The sequence below is a fragment of the Glycine soja genome, chromosome 10 (genome assembly GCF_004193775.1).
Source record: "Glycine soja cultivar W05 chromosome 10, ASM419377v2, whole genome shotgun sequence".
Taxonomy (NCBI): Eukaryota; Viridiplantae; Streptophyta; class Magnoliopsida; order Fabales; family Fabaceae; genus Glycine; species Glycine soja.
In genome coordinates, this window is record NC_041011.1 from 38,295,636 (window position 1) to 38,315,590 (window position 19,955).

Genomic DNA, 19,955 nt, shown 5'->3' on the forward strand with positions numbered 1-19,955 from the left:
CGCTACCTGTCCAGGAACTACACAGAGCTCCCCTGAAGGCACCAAATGGTCTGAAAAATGCAACCGCCGGTCATCTATATCATCACCCGTCAAAGAATCACAAACCGGCGACGGAGGGACCGTCAGAAGGTAGCCAAACTGTCGAAGAACCCGCTCAGGTCGAACGTACACCACAATCTGACCCCATCTGAGCTGGCCGGTGTACGACGATATCAAGTCAAAGGCCCTGACTCCCCGGTGCTCACCATAGGGCATCTAGCACACGTTAGTCACACTCAGGGCATCCAAAGGTCTCTAATACGGGGCTCCCTTGATCCCCGTCATATGAGCCTTACCCGTAAGCCACCTGCAGGCCCGTGGGCTGCCCTCATCATAAGCATCACGAACGACGGATGTATGCACTGTAGGAAAGTGCTCGTATATCCAACACTACAAACACATAATCAACATCAATACAAAAAAAAGAGATTCAATGCTACTTCAATTTAAATTATCAGTGATAATACGTACTTGGAGAAGTGTAATATAACCGCCCAGCTACCGTGTAGAGGCCTGCGACGCATCATTCAGATGGTCGTACATGTGGACTAATGCAGTCGCTCCCCAGGCGAATCCCCCTGCCTAGGCCTGGTCCCTAAAAGCTTCCAGGTGCACGACATGTACATGGGTTGAACTCTTGTTGGCGAAAAGAGTACAACCCACCAAGTGAAGTAGATACGTGCGGGCTGCTACAACCCATCGTCTGGTCCTGCACTGGCTCTGATACAAGTCCCGAAGCCACCCCAACCGGACATGAGGTCCACCAGCCTGTCGGGTCTCAAATGTAGCCTCCTCATGACTGACCTCAAGAAGCTTCGTCAGTAGACCAATGGCGTCTGAAGTAACAAGCGGCTCGAACGTATGCAGCGCGACAGTGATAGGAAGGTGTAGGAGTGACGCTACATCATCCAACGTGATCGTCAACTCACCTACTGGCAGGTGGAACGTGCTAGTCTCGCGATGCCACCTCTCGACAAAGGCGGATATGAGTCCAGGATCAGTGGTGATAACAGAACATCTAATCAGTGGACTCAATCCGGTGCCAGCAATCAACCCTTCGATCTCAGGCGCTGGTCTCCCAATTTTATCTACTTTTCTACCGTGGGAGACCAACTTCAGATCAGGTCGTTCCTAAATTGAATAACAATTTACAATAACGTGTATATAAAAAACAATCCAACTACAAATAATTTTTATGTAATTAGTCAACATTAAAAACTACGTACCTGTCCACTCCAGATGCTGTGTGCGACATGCTCAGCAAAATCGGTCAAAATTGATGGGTCGCGTGGTCCACCGGGGAAACTCTCATCTGCAACAGGTGACCCCAAGCTCCCATCAGTAGCCACTCCCTCTGTCTGAACAGCATCGGCAGCGCCTGTCATCTCTGGGGTGGCATCAGACACATGAGGAACATCCTCAGGTCTCTCTGTCACATCCTCACGCAGACGAACCCGTTGCTTACGTGCTGAAGCAGTAGGTCTGCGACGCAGAGGAACATCAGCCTCATGCGTATCCTCACTAATGCCTCTACCTCTACCAGCTCCTAACGCACGACCTAAACCTCGTGTTCCAACCATGATCTGAAATCATGAAGAACATTTATTTTTTTCGGTCAAATTAAATATTCAAATAATTGGTAACAAACCTTTGTCATTACAAATTTGTTCAAACACATGTTTTGTATGTTTCTTACTAATTTGGTCAAATTAAGTTTTCAATGTTTCTTGGACATGATGTTCTCATGATATGTGTGACATTCTCATTTAGGATATCTGTGACATTATGCTTCATTATGAGGGACATGTAGAATCAAGGCATGCTTTTTGTTTTTTGGTTTAGTATTTTGAAAATAGGACAAAGAATTTAGGAGACACAATTCTCCTAAAAGCTGAAATTGAATAATGAAATTGTTTGCTTCCAAGGGAATAATCAAATCAAACATTATAAGATTTACTTCCAAGGGAAATATAATAGGCAGAATTTTTGGTTTCTGTTTGGATCATGTTTAAATTCTTTTTACAGCTCAAACATGATTAACACTTACCCTTCTCTCATTAGTAACACAAAGCCCAAGATGAATGATGAATGGTTCAAATCATGAGCGGATCCGAAAGGGGGGGGGGGAAACGGCCTAGAGGATCACTTAAAAAAATTCCCACTGTTTTATCTCTATCTAACACATTTATTGTTTTCAATGAACAAGTTTGAGTTCCATTTTGCTTTTGGTCTAACAATCAGATTGGATTTAAGTTGTCTTAATTTATATGATATTATGGAGCGCGTGCATGTTCAGAAGGAATTCCAATGAAAAGAAAAAAGCTCATGGCACTTTCTAGGTTTCTTTAGATTAGGGAAATGTGTATTTTATATGTTTCTATTCTTTGGTTTTGTATTTTCGAGATTGCTATCTTGTTAGCATTCAGTGTGCATGCTTGCTTGATTGTAGCACTCTCATTAGCACCAACTATGCTTGTGTAAGTGCCGTTATACATTTTTAGTGAATGATCAATTGATCTTTTGACAAAAAAAGAAGAAAAAAAGAGGAAGCATTTACATAAAAGAGATGGAGAGCAGCAGATTGATGCTTTCAATTGCCAAGCTTATAACATTGCTTAGATTGTGTAGGTATCAGATTAGACAAATTTGTTTTCAATATCAAAAGAATTCCCATTGTAATTGACAGGTTGCAGGCTATTAGATTAGATTAGACAAACTTCTTTTCAATATCAAAATAAATTTAGAAACAGAGTAACACAGGAACTTTGTTTTCTTGTCTCATATTTTTTCTTAATTACAAGTCTAACAGTAGTCTAATAGTTGCATATTAGTATCCTAACTTACCTTTTTTTTTCTTAACCATCTCATTCATCAGGGAAAAAGAATCCTAACTAATCCACATAATTTATGCAGTGTATACAGTCATTTATACATCCTAACCAAATGACAGAAAATAACAATTCAATTTAGACATCCTAACCAAATGAAAGCAAAATACAATAGGTGATGTATCAAAATTAGGGAGTTTGTGTAAGTTAAATACCATATACACTTTGTAATAGCAAATAAATTAAAAATAATAATTACTAATATCAATAAATTGGTGGTTCAGACAAAATTTTTAAGAAAAATAACCAAAAAACACCAAAACATGCTCCGCGGAAGAAGTTTCGAATGTTCTTCCGCGAGAAAGATAGGTAGCTTGCGGAAGAAGGTTCCACAGGTTCTTCCGTGACCAGGAAATGTTGTCGGTGGAAGAAGGTTCCATAGGTTCTTCCGCGACCAGGAAATGTTGACGGTGGAAGAAGGTTCCGCAGGTTCTTCCGCGGGATTCGCGGAAGACATAGTTCTTCCACTGGATCCCGCGGAAGAACCTTCGGAACCTTCTTCCGCTGGATCCTGCGGAAGAACCTTCGGAACCTTCTTCTGCAGGAACCCGCGGAAGAACCTTCTCCCCCTTCTTCCGCAGGTTCCCGCGGAAGAACTCCTTCTTCCGCTTCAATATCCAACTGCCCCTTCCACATGCGTGGAAGAAGGTTCTTCTCGCGGAAGAACCTTCGTCTTCAACCTCAGCCACCACACATCACTCATGTAGTCTATCCTACGGCCATTAACGCTTCCAAATGAAGACACGAGGTTAGAACACTAACTTGGATGGCGGAAGAAACGAACAAAGCTAGTCAATGGAGGATGCCAATACCTGTGGAGGAGAAGAAGGGAACCAAATTTCAAAGCGTTGAAGAAGAAGCTTGCCATTGTATACACAGAAGACGAAGGAAGAAGACGAACCTTTTTGGAAGGAAGGAGAAGAACGAAACCAAGGAAGAAGAAGCTTGCGGGGAGGTTGCTGGGTGCATGCAAGAAGAAGGAAAGCGCAGAAGAAAACGTTTTTTAAAACGGAAGAAGAAGAAAATGTTTTTTTAAAAAAATATATTAACTTTTATTTTTTAAATGAAGGGTATTTTAGGAAGTTCATTCAATTTCTGGGTGCACCAGCAATTTTGCAGGGTGCACCTAGCAACAGCCTAACTTATTTTATAATTTTTTAAAGGCAACATGAGAGTATATGTTACGTTTTGGGCCAGAGTTGGGTCCAAATACACACGAAAGCCCTCAAAGCATAACCTCACTCGTATTAGCGTTGCTGTGTGAGAGAAAGAGAAATGGCAACAAGCGAAGAAGTGGTTGCGGCGGCGCCGGAGGCAGCCGCGCCGGAGGCAGGGTTGAAGCACAAACTGGAGAGAAAATGGACGTTTTGGTGCGACAACCAATCCAAACCCAAGCAAGGCGCTGCTTGGGGAACCTCTCTTCGCAAGGTCTACACCTTCGACACCGTTGAAGAGTTCTGGTGGTATAGAATTTCTCTTCCTCCTCCTTTTTCTTCTCCCAAATATTCATTTTTTTAGATGAAGGGAATCTAAGCATGCAATCTCAAATCTTATATTTTATGAATTCTTATCATGGGTTTCAATGATTGATGCACTGATTTATTTATTTAAAAAAATATAATTGATTTTTATGGATCTTAGGATAGAAAATCTTAATGTGTCTTAATCTTTCTTATTTTTTATTTTGCCTTACATGGGGATTTATGGTTTTTTGTTTTTTTAATTGTTATTATTATTATTATTTGGAGATTGGGAGTGTTGGTAAATTATTGGAAGAAATGAATTTGATGTGGGAAATGCTGGTTTAGTTTGTATGATCAGGTATTCAAGCCCAGCAAGTTGCAAATCAATGCCGATTTTCACTTGTTCAAGACTGGGATTGACCCTAAATGGGAAGATCCAGAGTGCGCCAATGGAGGAAAGTGGTCTATCACCAGCAACAGCGGCAGGAAGGCTAACCTTGATAACATGTGGCTTGAAACTGTAATTGTTTTTTAGTTTTTTGCTGGTTGGTTTTGTTTTCGTGTTTAGAGAATATGAGGTGAGATCTGTTGTTTATTTGTGATTGTTCTTCGGAATAGATGATGGCTTTGATTGGGGAACAATTTGAGGATGCTGAGGACATATGTGGTGTGGTTGCTAGTGTGCGCCAGTGGCAGGACAAACTTTCGTTGTGGACAAAGACAGCAGCAAATGAAGCTGCCCAGGTTTTTTATTATCTTGTAAATGATACTATGCAATTGAAATTTATGTTATGTTGTCTATTTTCTTGTCTGTATATGATTTCCTAGTGTAGAATCTATAGAATCTAGATAATGAAGGGTATTGAAACATCAAATAAAAGCTATGGTTGGATTCACTACTATCTCTCCTATCTTCAAATCATCAATCAATTTGTCCTATCCATGTCACTTTTGCTGTCTTAGGAGGTCTCTTTTTAGTGATTGAGGTTCAAGAGAGTTGAAGATAATAGGCTCATTAAAATGCATCAAATATTTAAATTACTTCTTACTTTCATTGCTGACATCTTGCTACTACAATCCACAATGTATTGTTTGCTTATAAAAAAAAGAATTTTAAGCTTGTTGTTTTCATATCCTTTTCCATCGGAGTATTTTTGCCATTGTAGTTCCTCTGCAAGGCATGAAAAATGATGATGTAGATAAGCACAACTCTAGATTTTATGTGCTTTTGTATTTTTCCCTAAGTAGTTAATGGCAGAAGGTGGCATGGACCACTCACCCCAAAAAATGCTACAGCAGCATATCTAACTGCAAACGGCTGCTACACTGAAGATAGCAGGTGCAGATGCAATGTAAAAACTGAATAAATTTGTAATATGCACATAATTGATATTAAAAAAACTAAGACACATGGAAATTATCAATACTTTGCTCTGCCTTCTGGTTTCATCACTATTGCATGATCCTGTATTAAACTCATAATTGCTACTATTGTGGCTGTAAATACCTCCTTTACCATAAGGTTCTATTGCTTAAATTTGGAATTTGAGCCTTTGTTTTCATCACTATTGCATTATCCTGTCTTGATACTTTTCTAAAACACCCTGTATGGATGCGGCTGCCTCTTCAATCTCCCTCACAGGTTGATCAGCAATATTTTTTTTTATTTTTTATCAGCAATATGATTGAGTTCAAAAATGAATCCATGTCCTTGATCCTGCCATGCATCCTTATTGAGCCTGATGGATGCCAAGGTTTTCATTAATTCAGATTCTGCCTTAAGCACTCTGGTCTGACCATCCACCTTCAACATCAATGTCAAATCATCGAAATTAGAATTTTGATTTCTCCCAGCCCAGCCAACCATTCTCACCTGAGGACTATGCCTGCTCCCCTGAAACCAAATAAGTTTTGCTGAATTACAATATCTTGCACCTTCAATGTTACTCTTTGCACATTTGCCTGCAACTTATTTTATGTCCAGCACCTGCCACACAACAGAATATGAAGGGATTTCTGTCACCTGTAACTTGAGCCTTGACACCAATTCGGTAGAAATAAAGTTTTAAATTGCCCTGCAATTGCAACCTATCCATGCGTGAATTTTTCCGGGGGAATCTTGCTTCCTATCTTGCATCCAGTCCCTTTTGGAACTGACTCCAGCTCATTGCCACCCTCTCCAAAGCCTCCACTTAGGACTCCATCCTTGTACTTCCCATTAAATGTTCCACTCCCCACCCACAACTCCAGGATTCAAGAGCTCTTGTGTCAGTTGATAGGAGTGGATCAGGGTATTATGGAAAGAAAAGAGAAAGAATGAAACAAAGTGTGTATTCACTGGTGATGAGAGAATTGATCCGTGGTCAATCAGTCAATGGTCTGTAACTTTTGAAAAGAAATATGTGAAAAATTGTTGGAGGAGTGAAAATGACAGAAGCAAATAGGGTGTGCATGATATGAGCGAAAAATTGTAGGAAATGACCAACTAAGAATTCTTGTACAGCTTTCTACTTTTACCAGGATCTATAATTTGTTACATTGTACTAATGTATGTGAGTTTTCTAATGCTGATATTTTATACATAACTCCAACACTTCCTTTTGTAAAAAAACCTTCTACATTCTTTTTGGTAACAGTTTTTTACATTTTAAATATACATCTGTTAATGTTATTTGGACACTGATTCATCTTGAAAGTGTAAACATATCATATTTTTACTGTCTAGGATCCCCAATTGTAATTGTGCAGTGCAACAATATTCCTTACCAAAAGTCTTGTATATATTTTTTGACTCATTCAAAACTCAGCATGACATTTGATGTGTGCCATTTTGTCATGGAATTTATTTTTGCAGATGAGCATTGGAAGGAAGTGGAAGGAAATCATTGATGTTAACGACAAGATAACATACAACTTTCATGTAAACTTGTGCTAAAAAATTTTGATTGACTAATGTAATGCATAAATATATATGATTCTTACAACTCTATTTGCTGCAGGATGATTCTAGAAGCAAAGGAGCAACAAAGGGTCGGTACACCGTATAAACACCGCAGGAGCATCTTCTTGCACTTGTGCTGGGCTGCTGGCAAGGCTGTAATATTTGATATCTTTATCATGTGCCATATGTACTAAGAACATGCTACTACTTTGGTGGGGGGTTAGTTTTATTTTTGTTCACTCACCCCACTTTTGGGTGTTGATACTATCATACTCTTCTCATTTTTGAAATGGTCTGTCAAATTTTTCTTCAGAGTTCATTGGTAGTTTTTTTGGTCACATTCTAAAAGCTTTAAATTTTGAATATGTCGACACAAGTTTAGCATGAGTTTGATGAGTTATTTGTTCAATCATAATTGTGATCGAACCTACATTGTTCTGTTGAGTGTATAACCCTGAGCTAAAATTAAGATGAACTCGAGCTTCATCTAGTTTGGAGTATTCTGTTGTTGATGTGTAAATACATGAAAACGAAGTATATGGTATGGTGATGAGAAATGGTAAGGGAGATAATATAAACCCAACGTGTTTGTGTTTTCTTTAATTATTTTTTTTTAAATATAGCTTTATTTTAGTCCTACAAAGGTTCTTTATAAATTTTGATAACTAATTTAGTTTTTCAAAGCTTTAATATGTCTCTAAATTAATTTCCTCAATAGTTTAAAATAATATCAATAAAGGACATGAGGACTAAATAATAACGGTAAACTATGTTTGCAATCCTTTTACTTTAAGTAAAGTATTAGTTTCCTTACTTTGATCAATTTGGTCTTGGAATTTTAGAAAAAAGAAAATTGTTTTTGTCCCTCGTTAAAGTTCAAGAATCAAGTTTCGCCAAAAGTTTAGGGACTATTTAAGAGGTTAGTTTAGAAAATGAAATTTTGGAAAGATTGATGTGTGGTAACACGTAATTCGGAAAAATTAATTTGACATACAATTTTTGTAATCTATAAATAAATTGTCCGTAGTGTGGTGTTTTGCTTGTTGTTCAAAATCATTTTCAACTAATATTTGCTATGGACTTATTATTCACGACTTTGAAATATTTTAGTAACTGAGTATCATTTATAGAACTAACAATAACCCATGCAACGCACGTATGAATTGTGGATGGAGTAATTTTTTGTATGTATAAAAAAATATTAACAATTTTATTAATTTTTTATATTACTAAAAATTTATAAAATCAGTTAAAATTTTCACTAAAGAAACTCAATTTACTATAATATAAAAATAACATATTATTCAGATATGAATTCATTCATTGATAAGAAAAAATATAAGATAACTAAATGTACTTATTTTTTAATATAGCTGTTTTTTTACTGGATTTTCTAATATAGCTAAAAAAATCATTTTCACAAATTCTTTACATTCTTAAACGAAGTTTTCATTGATGAATTAAATTACATATAACAAAATCAGATAAAAAATAATTTTAACTAAAATAACTCATGTATTATTTCATTAAATTCACTTTTGAGTTCACTTTTAAAGAATTCTTTAATTTATTGTCTAGTAAAAATATTAGAAATAAAATTAAGCAAACACATAAGAGCACATCTTTAAATGATTAGGTGCTAGAACAATAATTTGATGCGACGTAATATGTGTGTAAGAGATATTTTATATTATTTAAAAGACAATAATTTGATGTGATGGAAAAATTAATTTAATATTATATATTTATTATTATTGAACAATATAAATAAATCAATAAAAATTAATTTAGTTGATAAAAAATAAACTCATTTCAAAAGGACATGACTTTCAAGTAATCTTTTTTTTTTTTTTTTTGTGAATTGCACTAAGAAGAGGAGCTAAAAACCTATATGAAAACAAATTTGAGCTATATTAGCTCTTACAGCCTCAAGACACTAAGTTAGGGACGAAATCAAAGACATGAAAATTAAAAACTTCCTTTGAGCCTATTTTGTCATACCATTCACTAGTTGGTTGGTTTATAAAAAAATATGGGTTCAAGTAATGTTTCTTCCATTGTTATGGATTGACTGAATTATTATGATGTGACTTCTGAGTAATAAAAGTTTGATTTAGTTCTAGTGATCCTTGAGATCTAACTCAGTTAAATTTTTATGAATAAAAAAATCACATATTACAAAACTCATTAAAAATTAAATTATTAATTACATATTATAATTATTAAAAGTTTAACACATCTATCAAGTAAAATTAAATATTAGTATAATATGCGGTTTTGGATTGATTTTAAAAACATCATCTAAATTTTGAACTGTATCCATTATAAAAAAAAAAATCTAAAATAATCCAAAAAAAGTATCGATTTTCATCCATTTGCGATTTTATTTTTGGAACGTTTTTAATTTGAATACACATCGTATAATGCACAAGAATATTATCATTGTACTAAAAGATAATCTTTAATGGACTTAAAAGAAGTATAATCTTTAATATATTAGTTAGATAAAAAATAATAAATAAGCATTTGTTTCAAAATTATTAAGATTTTAGGATATTCATATACTAGCTGTAAAAAAAAGTATTCATACACTATTCTCAATTTCAGGAAAGCATTTGCAACAATTTTTTAAAATTTAACTTTCAAGAAATGATTTACAACAAATAAATAAATAAAAATGAGAATAAAAATTTTAGAAGACAAATACCCTATTAAATTTAAAGAAATACGTGATTCCCTCAATTAATACCCAAAACTCACCATTTGAAAATAATTTTTTAAAAATAAAAATATCCTATTAATAAATGTTAAAAGTAAAATAAAAAATTTCAATTTCAAATACAATAAATAAATAAAAATATGTGAAAAGATATAGCATAATATGTGACAAATTATAAATATCCTATTAATAAATGTTAAAATTCAAATTAGAATAGAGAATTAGTTTAAATTAATTAGATAATATATTATTAAATAACACTACATCTTATTGGATTTGATTAGATAAAGTTTATTAGATAAGATAATATGAAATTTCATGTATCTCTGATTTCATGTCCCCTTCTCCCATGGTTATAACTGTCTTCGAATGGAAGAAGGAAAAGAAACTAAGGAGATGAAGAGACAGAAATCAAGTAGAAGAGACAGACAGAGAAGAGGAGAGGAACAGGTTAAGTGAGTTGCCTGAATGTGTTCTGCTCCATATAATGAATTTTATGTACTCAACATATGCTGTTCGGACTTTATCTTGTCTAAACAATGGAAGGACCTTTGGAAACGTCTCACTATTCTCACTTTGTTTCACCATGAATTTGTAAAGGCTGCCAGTTTTAACAAATTTGCATCTGAGGTTCTGTCTGCTCGGGATGCTTCCATTTCACTACTTAACAATCCTCGCAACTCCCAGTTGTTTTGACCCTCATTTTTTCCTGTCCGTCTTTGACATCTCTCTGGCTTTGTAGATCATCATCTTCCGGCCCTCCTTTGGAGCTTCCAACATCTCTGCAGTTACCCGCGTTGAAAAGCTGGAGAGTGTCCGTTTTACTCTAAGTGACAATGGCTGCGGCGGAAAGCCCTTTTCAATCTACAACTCATTGAATACTTTGGTCCTTAAGAATGCTTTTTGCACAGTGATGCAAAAGTACTCTTCAAATCCAATTCTAACCTTTCCAGTTTGAAGCTCCGGAACACCTTTCAACACAAAATTGTGCTCTCTACTCCAAATCTTAGTTCTCTCACAATCATTGATCATTATGGTGTCAGTCATGAACCACTCTCCTCCCCATCTAATCTTTCATGTCTTGAAGAAGGAACTATTGACACCGATACTAATATATCATATTCAGTCTTCATAGGCTGGCTGCAAGTCTTCACTAATGTAAAGATATTGACACTTTCTTCTGATACCCTGAGATTACTGAAAGTAAGTTTACTTTAGTTTGTTTTTTCATACTTTACTTCAGTTTGTTTTTGCTATACTCAATCCTGCATTTCACTAAATCAATTAAAATATGTCTTCAATTCACTCTGTAGGAGCTGTCAAATCTTCCTACAATGAGAACTCAACCTCCACGCTTTGTTAGATTGGAGACATTGAAAGTTAAAATGATTCCATACGTAGAAATATCTTATGAAGAACTAAAGAGGGCAGTGGAATACTTACTTCAGAACTCCCAACTAATCAGAGTTGTTGTCATAAAATGCTGAAATTTATATCAATGTTCCTTGCTTAACTATATATCAATGTTCCTTTCTTGTTGGTGCTCTTTTCTTATAAAAAATTATAGGGTGTTTGATTGTCATTGCTTGTTTATATTTTTAGGTGTTTTTCTTATTTATGGTTATGATACATGAATCATTTTTTAAGAAATTGTCACTATGGGGAATGTGTTTGAAACATACAATTTTTTTATTCATTACAAGTGGTTAGTAAATCCATCCTTAAACACGTGGAGATGTTTTACATATTATTCAGTTTTTACCTTGTTTTATTATTACCTTCCTTCGTGACATTCTCTATTGTGGGTTGGTTTGTTAATATTGCTTTTTTAATCACTTTCCCAAGGTTTTCCATTACAAGCTAACATTATTTTAAATGAAAAAGAAACTGTCTTTGATCAGTCAGGTATCAATGGAAGAAGAAGGAAAAGAAACTTAGAAGATGACTAGTGTAAGAGACAGGTTGAGTGGGTTGCCTGATTTTGTTGTGCTTCATATAATGAAATTTATGGACACAAGATATGCAGTTAGGACTTGTATCTTGTCCAAACGATGGAAGAACCTTTGAAAAAGTCCCACTACCATCTATTTATTTCAATCTGGCTCTTGCTTTGACTTCAGAAGGCTTGCCAATTTTAACAAGTTTGTATCTCAGGTTCTATCAAGTCGGGATTAGGGTTTTAAAAAACTGTCCGCAACTGTGATTTCGACTGCAATATCAAGGTTTTTTAACTATCTGCGGCTGTGATTTTAATCACATCAGCCGGATTTGTCCATGATATCAACAAACGCGACAAAACCACAATGCGACTTGGTTGGGATAGTTCCATTTAACTGCTTAACCTTCGTTTATTGGGTTACCATCCAATAGTGTCCAAACTCCTGAATAGGGTCATGAAATATGTTGCATATCACAATGTCCAACAGTTAACTATACAAATAACTTTCAACTTCAAAAACATACGCATTTATTTTGACCCTCTCATTTTTTCCTGTTGGTCTTTGACATTTCTTAAGCTTTTAAATTTATGATTTTGAAACTTCTAAAATCTCTGCAGCTACCAGCATTGAAATGCTTGCACCTCATTAATGTCCATTTTACTGCAAGTGAAAACAGTTGTGCTGAACCCTTTTCAACTTGTAACTTGCTGAATATTTTGGTCCTTAGAGAATGCTCTTTGCACAATGATGCAAAAGTACTCTTTATATCATCCAAATCTAACCTTATGAGGTTAAGCCTGGTCAATACCTTTACCTCCAACAACCCAGAAATCTCTTGTTAGGAACCAAACCAGAAGAACACAATATGAATGTAACAGTGAAGTAGACAACACTCAGTAAGGCAAAGGCTGAGTGGAATTCTATTAATTGATAAAACAATGTAAAAGGAATGGAGACTATACTCCTTACAAAATGTTAAAACAATGGAGAAAGGAAGTCAACCTTGCTGAGATGAGCCACCCACTTACACCCAGTACCAACCAACCCCACAGATTTCTATTTCTCCCCCTTCTCTCTCCAATCATCCCTTCCCCCAAATACCTCACACTCTCTGCTAACCAAATTTCCCCCTCCACTCACTCCCTGCCACCTGTCCCTTTCCGTTATGCCTCTTAATCATTCCCTACTCCCTCCTTTTCCACTACAATCCTCTTATTTTTTACCACTTGTCCCCTCCTATTTCTATGGTAAACATGTTTAATTGAGGGCCTAACAATACCCTCTCCAGCAAGCTGCACCTTGTTCTCAAGGTGAAAATCAGGAAAAACCATATCAATCACCTTACTATCCTCCCAGGTATTTTCATGTTCAAACAGGTTCACCCATTTGATTAAGCCCTGAACCGTTCCATCTAAATGCTTACACACTGCCACCACTTCTTGAGGCTTTACCAGCAGTTCCCATTCTGCAGTCAAAGCTGCAGGCAATTTCTGACACAAACCAGTAACTGCAACAGCTTCCTTCAGTCGGGACACATGAACCACAAGGTGTATTTTAGCATCCGGTGGTAGTTTCAGCTTGTAAGCAGTCTGTCCCATTCTTTCTATTACCATGAAAGGATCATAAAACCTTGGGCCTAATTTCTCATTCACCCTTTTAGCCATTGATTTAAATCTATATGGCTGTGCCTTCAAGGAAACCATGTCCCCCACCTTAAATTCCACTTCACGCCTCTTTTATCAGCCAACCACTTCATTCTCTATTGGGCCCTGTTCAAATTTACCTTCAATTCTTCCAAAATAGCATCACTTTCAATCAACATGTGGTCCGCCTGTTGCACCCTTGTCGACTCTGGCTGATACTTGACTATCATGGGAGGGTCCCTCCCAAATAAAGCCTTAAAATGGGCCATTTGAATAGACTCGTTATAGGTGGAATTGAACCAAAATTCATCCCAATGTAACCAATTCATCCCACTGTTTTGGATGTCCATGCACGAAACACCTCAAATAAGTTTCTAGAGTCCGATTAATAACTTTGGTTAGTCCATCCATTTGAGGGTGATAGGCGGAACTAAACTTGAGTTTGTTATCGGGCAACCTAAAAATCTCCTTCCAAAAATTGCTCATGAATACCCAGTCCCTATCCGCTATAATTGATTTAGGGAAGCCATGCATACAGACAATTTCTTTAACAAGCCACATCTGTGGCAATAAAAGGATGACTTAAAGGTACAAAGTGGGATGACTTTGTAAGTGTCCACAACCACCATAATAGTATCTTTCCCTTTAGACTTAGGTAAACCTCCAATGAAATCCATAGATACATCTTCTCACACTTGTAAGGGAATAGGCAATGCCTATGTAATATCCCATTTTTTAAAACTAATTTAAAAAGGATTGTTATTTATAAATAAATTAGAGTTTTAGAAAGATGATGAGGTTTATATAATTAAATAAATAAGGAGAAATAATTTTATTAATTAAAATAATAGTTTGAGAGAATATAAAAAGGATATTTTATTTATTCATTTGATAGAAAATAAAATAGAGTTTATTTTTATAAAATAATAAAAATAAATAAATAGAGTAAATAATAGGTTGTGAATACCCTAGCTATAAATAGAGACATGTTAGGTCAGTAGTCTTTCAGGCTGACTATAGTTTCTACGCTTCCTCATCCTCCCAATTTCGTTTTCTCTTTTTTCCTCCGAAAATCCTCTCTTTTTTCTACATACCACCAAAGTTGTCTAAGAAAAACGAAGATCTTGGACTCACTCATCATTGGATTGTCGTGAAGTTTGAGTCCTAGTTTTAGAACTCATCTCTGAACATTCTCACCGTTGGAAATTACGAAAACATGTCGGAGCTGAGAGAAATACCCTTTTCATTGTAGCTTTTACTTTTCCCGCAGAAACCCAAAACTGTCTCCGTAAAATTATAATCCCGGATTAGTTAACCGTTGGATTGTTGTGAAATTTGGATATGTGGTTCGCGATTCATTTCTGCACATCTTCACCGTTGGAATTTGAAAAATAATTTCTGTGGAGGTAGAAATACGCATCGCATGTAGACAGTGGAATGGAGGCTTCAATCTCTTTTCCTTCTTTCTAACGTTTGGGAACCCTATCAGAGCAGTCAGACGAAAAACTTGAGGAATCTCAGGAAACCGTTAGAGATGTCACTATTGCTGTCACAATACACACGTGAGCCCGCTTAGATGTAAGGGATGAGTTATTAACAATTGGGGAGTAGTGAGAACATGTGTAGGGATTCTTAGAGTATCAATTATATGGGTTTTTGGGGTGTTTCTGCAAATTTTGATTCTATCTTTATAATTATAACTATGAATTATATATGTTTGACGAACCAATTGATGTGTTCTTGTGTTGAGTGTGAACCCTAAAAATTGAGTTCTTTTTATTAACGTGAATTATACTCTAAATAATATTCTTTTTAATGACTTATTTTATACAAATTGTTATCTTATTCTATATTTTTCCACGAAGATAATCAACAATCGTAATACTAAAATAATAAATTAAAGAAAGTTGTAAGGTTAATGCCTAGTAGTAAATTCTTTTGATGTAATCTTAAATTAATTGTTGTAGAAACTCTTTTGATTAAAAATAATGTAGTTTGATTTAATATATATATATATATATATATATATATATATATATGTTTTGTGTCATGCAAATATTATTATCGTGTGATGTGTATATGAGTTATGAGGTGTAATAAATTATTATAATGAGATTATAATATTGTTATTGAGATTAAATATAAGTGTAAAGTTGGACATGTGTTGATTTGTGAAATACACATGAACATGTGATGGTGGATTGTGGCAGAGTGAGATGTTAAATTGTGGACATGAGATTTGATTATGAATAAGTGTGTGATTAACACTTGATGTGACATTACTTGTGATGTGAGCTGTGAATTGTACAATAATCCGACCAGTGTTTATCTTGAGAAAAGTGTTGATGCAGTGTTAAAGGGAAAATGTAGGTTTCCTATTTAGGAACCAGTGTTAAATTGTAGCGCAATGTGTTAAACATGTTTGAAACACGAGTGTGAGGTCGTGGGTATTGTATAATTCATGAGCAGTTTCTATAAATTGAATATGTGATGAATTGTGGAATAACATGTTGCTTTGAGATTATAATATTGTTATTGAGATTGAGTATAAGTGCAAAGTTGAACATGTGTTAATTTGTGAGATACATGTAAACATGTGATGGTGGACTGTGATATTATGAGATGTGAAATTGTGAACATGAGTTTTAGTTGTGAATAAGTGTGTTGTTAACACTTGATGTGACATTACTTGTGTTGTGAGCTGTGAATTATACAGTAGCCCGACCAGTGTTATCTTGAGAAAAGTGTTGATGTCCAGTGTTAAAGGGAAAGTGTAGGTTTCCTATTTAGGAACCAATGTTAAATTGTAGCGTAATGTATTGAACGTGTTTAAAACATGAGTGTGAAGTCGTGGGTATTGTATAATTCATGCGCAATGTCTTCATGAAAAAATTATTTTAGGAGTTGGACTTGAATTAGGAAGGAGAGGCCCTGACGGACTCTTCGGAGTGTAGGCCTTGGGGGTAAATACACCCGGTTTGAGTGCTCCTTTAAGCCTGTGCCGATCCTATATGGTTGGAGCATTCTCGCAAAATAGCGTGACGCCGACTGGTCTCCCTATGATTTTACTTAGTGAGAGTGACCTGACATACCCATTTTGTGGTGTGTCATGTTATGTACTCCTAAGCGCTCCAGAGTGGTTTTTCAGTGACATGGTACCACATTGCATATAGGATTGAGTCTTAGTGTATATGTTGCATAACACTTGTGTATTGATCGATATTTATTGACTTTGTGATATTGTGTTTTGATCCTTGAGTACGTGAATGTTATGAAAATGAATGAGATGTGTTGTGTTGTGATATGATGTTGGGCGACAAAGTGATGAAATGATGTGAGCTATGTTTAAGTAAGTTTTATTTTGTTTATATGATATTTATACCTACATTTTGTCTTGTTTCCCTCCATTAGTTAGGAATGTGATAACTTACTCCCTGTGTGTTGTTTGTGTTTGGATCCTGTGATGATCTCGAACTTTGTGTTCGTGGGAGCAGATGACTAGGTGAATTGCTTTAAGGAACCTTGTGCTGAAGAATGTCGGGACACAATGCTCTGATAGGATGTGACATTGGGGTATAAGTTTCTGTATTAATTGCATGAAGTCTTGGACAACCTTGTTTTGAACCGAGATGATTTTAGTATTTATTAGACAAGTCATTTTATGATGTTATAAAAGTGAATGTGAGCCTGTTACCCTTTTGAAAGGCTTGTATTTAAATGTATTTTTAAAAACTTTTAATTAATTCTGATTTCTTATTCCTTTTATTATTAGTACATATATGTCAGGGGTAGAGGGCGTCTCATGCTACAATAGTCCCCCTGGTTTAAGAGCTTGGTACTTCCTTTGTTGGCAAGTGACACACCTTTGAACAAAGTTCTCTACATCATTCCTCATTCCCTTCCAAAAAAATACCATCGCCACTTTTTTATATGTTTGGACAATGCCTGAGTGCCCACCCTATGGTGAAGAGTAGAATTCATGCAAAATCATGGGTATGCTAGTAGATTTAAAGGACAAGACTATTCGACCCTTATGCCACAGACAACCACGGTTAATGGAATATTCAAGATGAGACTTAGGATTTGCCTGCAAGTCCCAGACCACTCCACTCAACACAGAATCAACCCCAATCTCTTCTAATATAAGATCAAAATTGTCATCATAATCACATGAGAGAGCTTGGAACTCCACTATAGATAATGCATCAGCCACCTTGTTATCCTTGCTAGGTGATAATTGCCATTCAAGAGCACAAAATGCATCAAAAAGTAGATGAAAAGTAACAATGTGCCTCCCATTTTATGATTTCTTGTGTGAGATTTGTAAATAACTGGTTTCGTGTGAGTTTTACACATTGGAAGCTTCATCTTGATGATTGATACTGTTTCCATTTGAATTTTTAGGTTTAAGAAAGGAAGATTTGGAAGTGCATGCTGAAGAGCTCGCTGAGCGAGCCAGATTCGCTAAGCGAGGCGAACCCGCTTAGCGTGGAAGAGAGCTCGCCCAGTGCGAAGAAGAACCCTAGAGAATACAAGTCAGAAAGCAACACGCTCAGTGCGCAGCCAGCTCGCCCAGTAAAGCTTTTGTCGCTTCTTGCGCTTAGTGCGTCCACGTTCGCTCAGCGTCCATTCACTAACTCTCAATCAACAAGACATTACTCACTGAGCGTGCCTTCATAAACTAAGAAGCCCAAAAGTCTTTAAAGCTGGAAGATAAGGGAAAATAAAACTGTTAGACAAGTGGCCTCAGATATCTTAAGAAGGGGGGGTTGAATTAAGATATTCCAAACTGTTTCCCCTAATTAAAAATCTATTTCACTTTTTACTCAAGTTATGAATTCCCTTAATGACAATCTTCTTAAATATTAATTCAAACAAAGCAACTTGAATATGAATATAAGGCAATAATAAATAAAGGAGATTAAGGGAAGAGAAAATGCAAACTCAGTTTTATACTGGTTCGGCCACACCCTTGTGCCTACGTCCAGTCCCCAAGCAACCCGCTTGAGAGTTCCACTATCTTGTAAATTCCTTTTACAAGTTCTAAACACACAAGGACAATCCTTCCTTTGTGTTTAGAGATCTTTTACAACAAGAGACTCACCGTCTCTTAATCCCTTAGAGAATGAGAAGAAGAAGAGGAACAAATCTCTCTAGAAAGAGATGGATTTTACAGATTGAGCACTCAATTAATTCCTTAATGAATTGCAATTGAATTGGCCAAGGAATTCTTAAGAGGATAAAATGAATTTGCTCTTTGAGAGGATAAACACTTTGTTGTACTGAAAATCTCTGAGCAATTTCGTGTTTAAGTCACATATATATAGACCATTGGTGGTCATGAGTAAAGCCTTTGAAAAGTTGTGACTCTTGAAATTATTTTTCTGAAATTCCTGTCTGGTAATCGATTACAGCAATTGTGTAATCGATTACAGCTTTTAAAATTTGAATTAAAACGTTTACTAACTGCTGGTAATCGATTACCAAAATTGTGTAATCGATTACAGCTTTTAAAATTTCGAATTCAAATTTTTATAGCTGTTATAAAACGTATTTGGCCACTGGTAATCGATTACATCCTCTGGTAATCGATTACCAGAGAGTAAAACCTTTGAAAAACACTTTTTATTTTAAATCACTTGGCCAAACCTTTGCTAATTCAATTAGGAATTCCCTTCCTAATATTCTAGTGATCATCTTGATGTTGTGACTTGTAATCTTGAAGTATTGTCTTGAATTTTAATCTTGAAAAGCCCATTTGCATCAATTGCAACACATCATCATGATCATCATCAAAACATCAAAGCCAATTGCATCTACAATCTCCCCCTTTTTGATGATGACAATACAATACCTGAAATCAAGATTCAAGCAAGCAACAAACAATTGTATATAGATAAAATGTGCATCCGTTTTCTCCCCCTATATTTCGGAATACATGATCACTTGATTTCTAAGTTTGTTAAGCTTTTTCTTAAGCTTTTGCTACAACCTTTTTCTCCCCCTTTGGCAACATCAAAAAAAACCAAAGAACTCGGAAATCAACACAGTTATAACAATGGAGTAGCAAGATATAAGTATCAGAGTATTAAATCCAATAAGCCAAACTCATAATCAAGAAAATAATCAAACCAGAATTCAAATAACATAAAATGTCAACAACCACAAAATATCCAAGACTGAAACACAAGAAAAATAAGCAAAGTACTTAGCATAATAATGTAAATTCTAAGAAACTAAAAGCCAAAATACACGGCTTATAAAAGATAAATAAGCAGAATCTAAAATCTAAGAAGACGGAGGAGGTGGTGGAAGATCAAAA

The 19,955-nt window shown here is 35.6% G+C and overlaps 1 protein-coding gene across 2 annotated transcripts; it reads left to right on the plus strand.

Annotated features, from left to right (window-relative positions):
- Nucleotides 1-4,138: 4,138 nt before the first annotated feature.
- On the plus strand, nucleotides 4,139-7,740 carry LOC114372245 (eukaryotic translation initiation factor-like). 2 transcript variants are annotated; one of them, XM_028329718.1, is made up of 5 exons: nucleotides 4,139-4,390; nucleotides 4,736-4,910; nucleotides 5,009-5,149; nucleotides 7,245-7,310; nucleotides 7,390-7,740. In XM_028329718.1, exons 1-5 carry the CDS (start codon nucleotides 4,203-4,205, stop codon nucleotides 7,435-7,437), a joined length of 618 nt encoding a protein of 205 aa, XP_028185519.1. In that variant the 5' UTR covers nucleotides 4,139-4,202; the 3' UTR covers nucleotides 7,438-7,740. The 2 variants fall into 2 exon arrangements, with proteins under 2 accessions (XP_028185519.1, XP_028185520.1); XM_028329719.1 differs by having other exon boundaries at nucleotides 4,142-4,390; nucleotides 5,009-5,134.
- Nucleotides 7,741-19,955: the final 12,215 nt, after the last annotated feature.

Excerpts from the sequence above, each read along its gene's own strand:
- LOC114372245 (XM_028329718.1), top strand. The coding sequence starts at position 4,203 with ATGGCAACAAGCGAAGAAGTGGTTGCGGCGGCGCCGGAGGCAGCCGCG. Across the intron at positions 4,391-4,735 it reads ACCGTTGAAGAGTTCTGGTG|TTTGTATGATCAGGTATTCA; the intron begins GTATAGAATTTC and ends ATGCTGGTTTAG. Across the intron at positions 4,911-5,008 it reads ATAACATGTGGCTTGAAACT|ATGATGGCTTTGATTGGGGA; the intron begins GTAATTGTTTTT and ends TCTTCGGAATAG.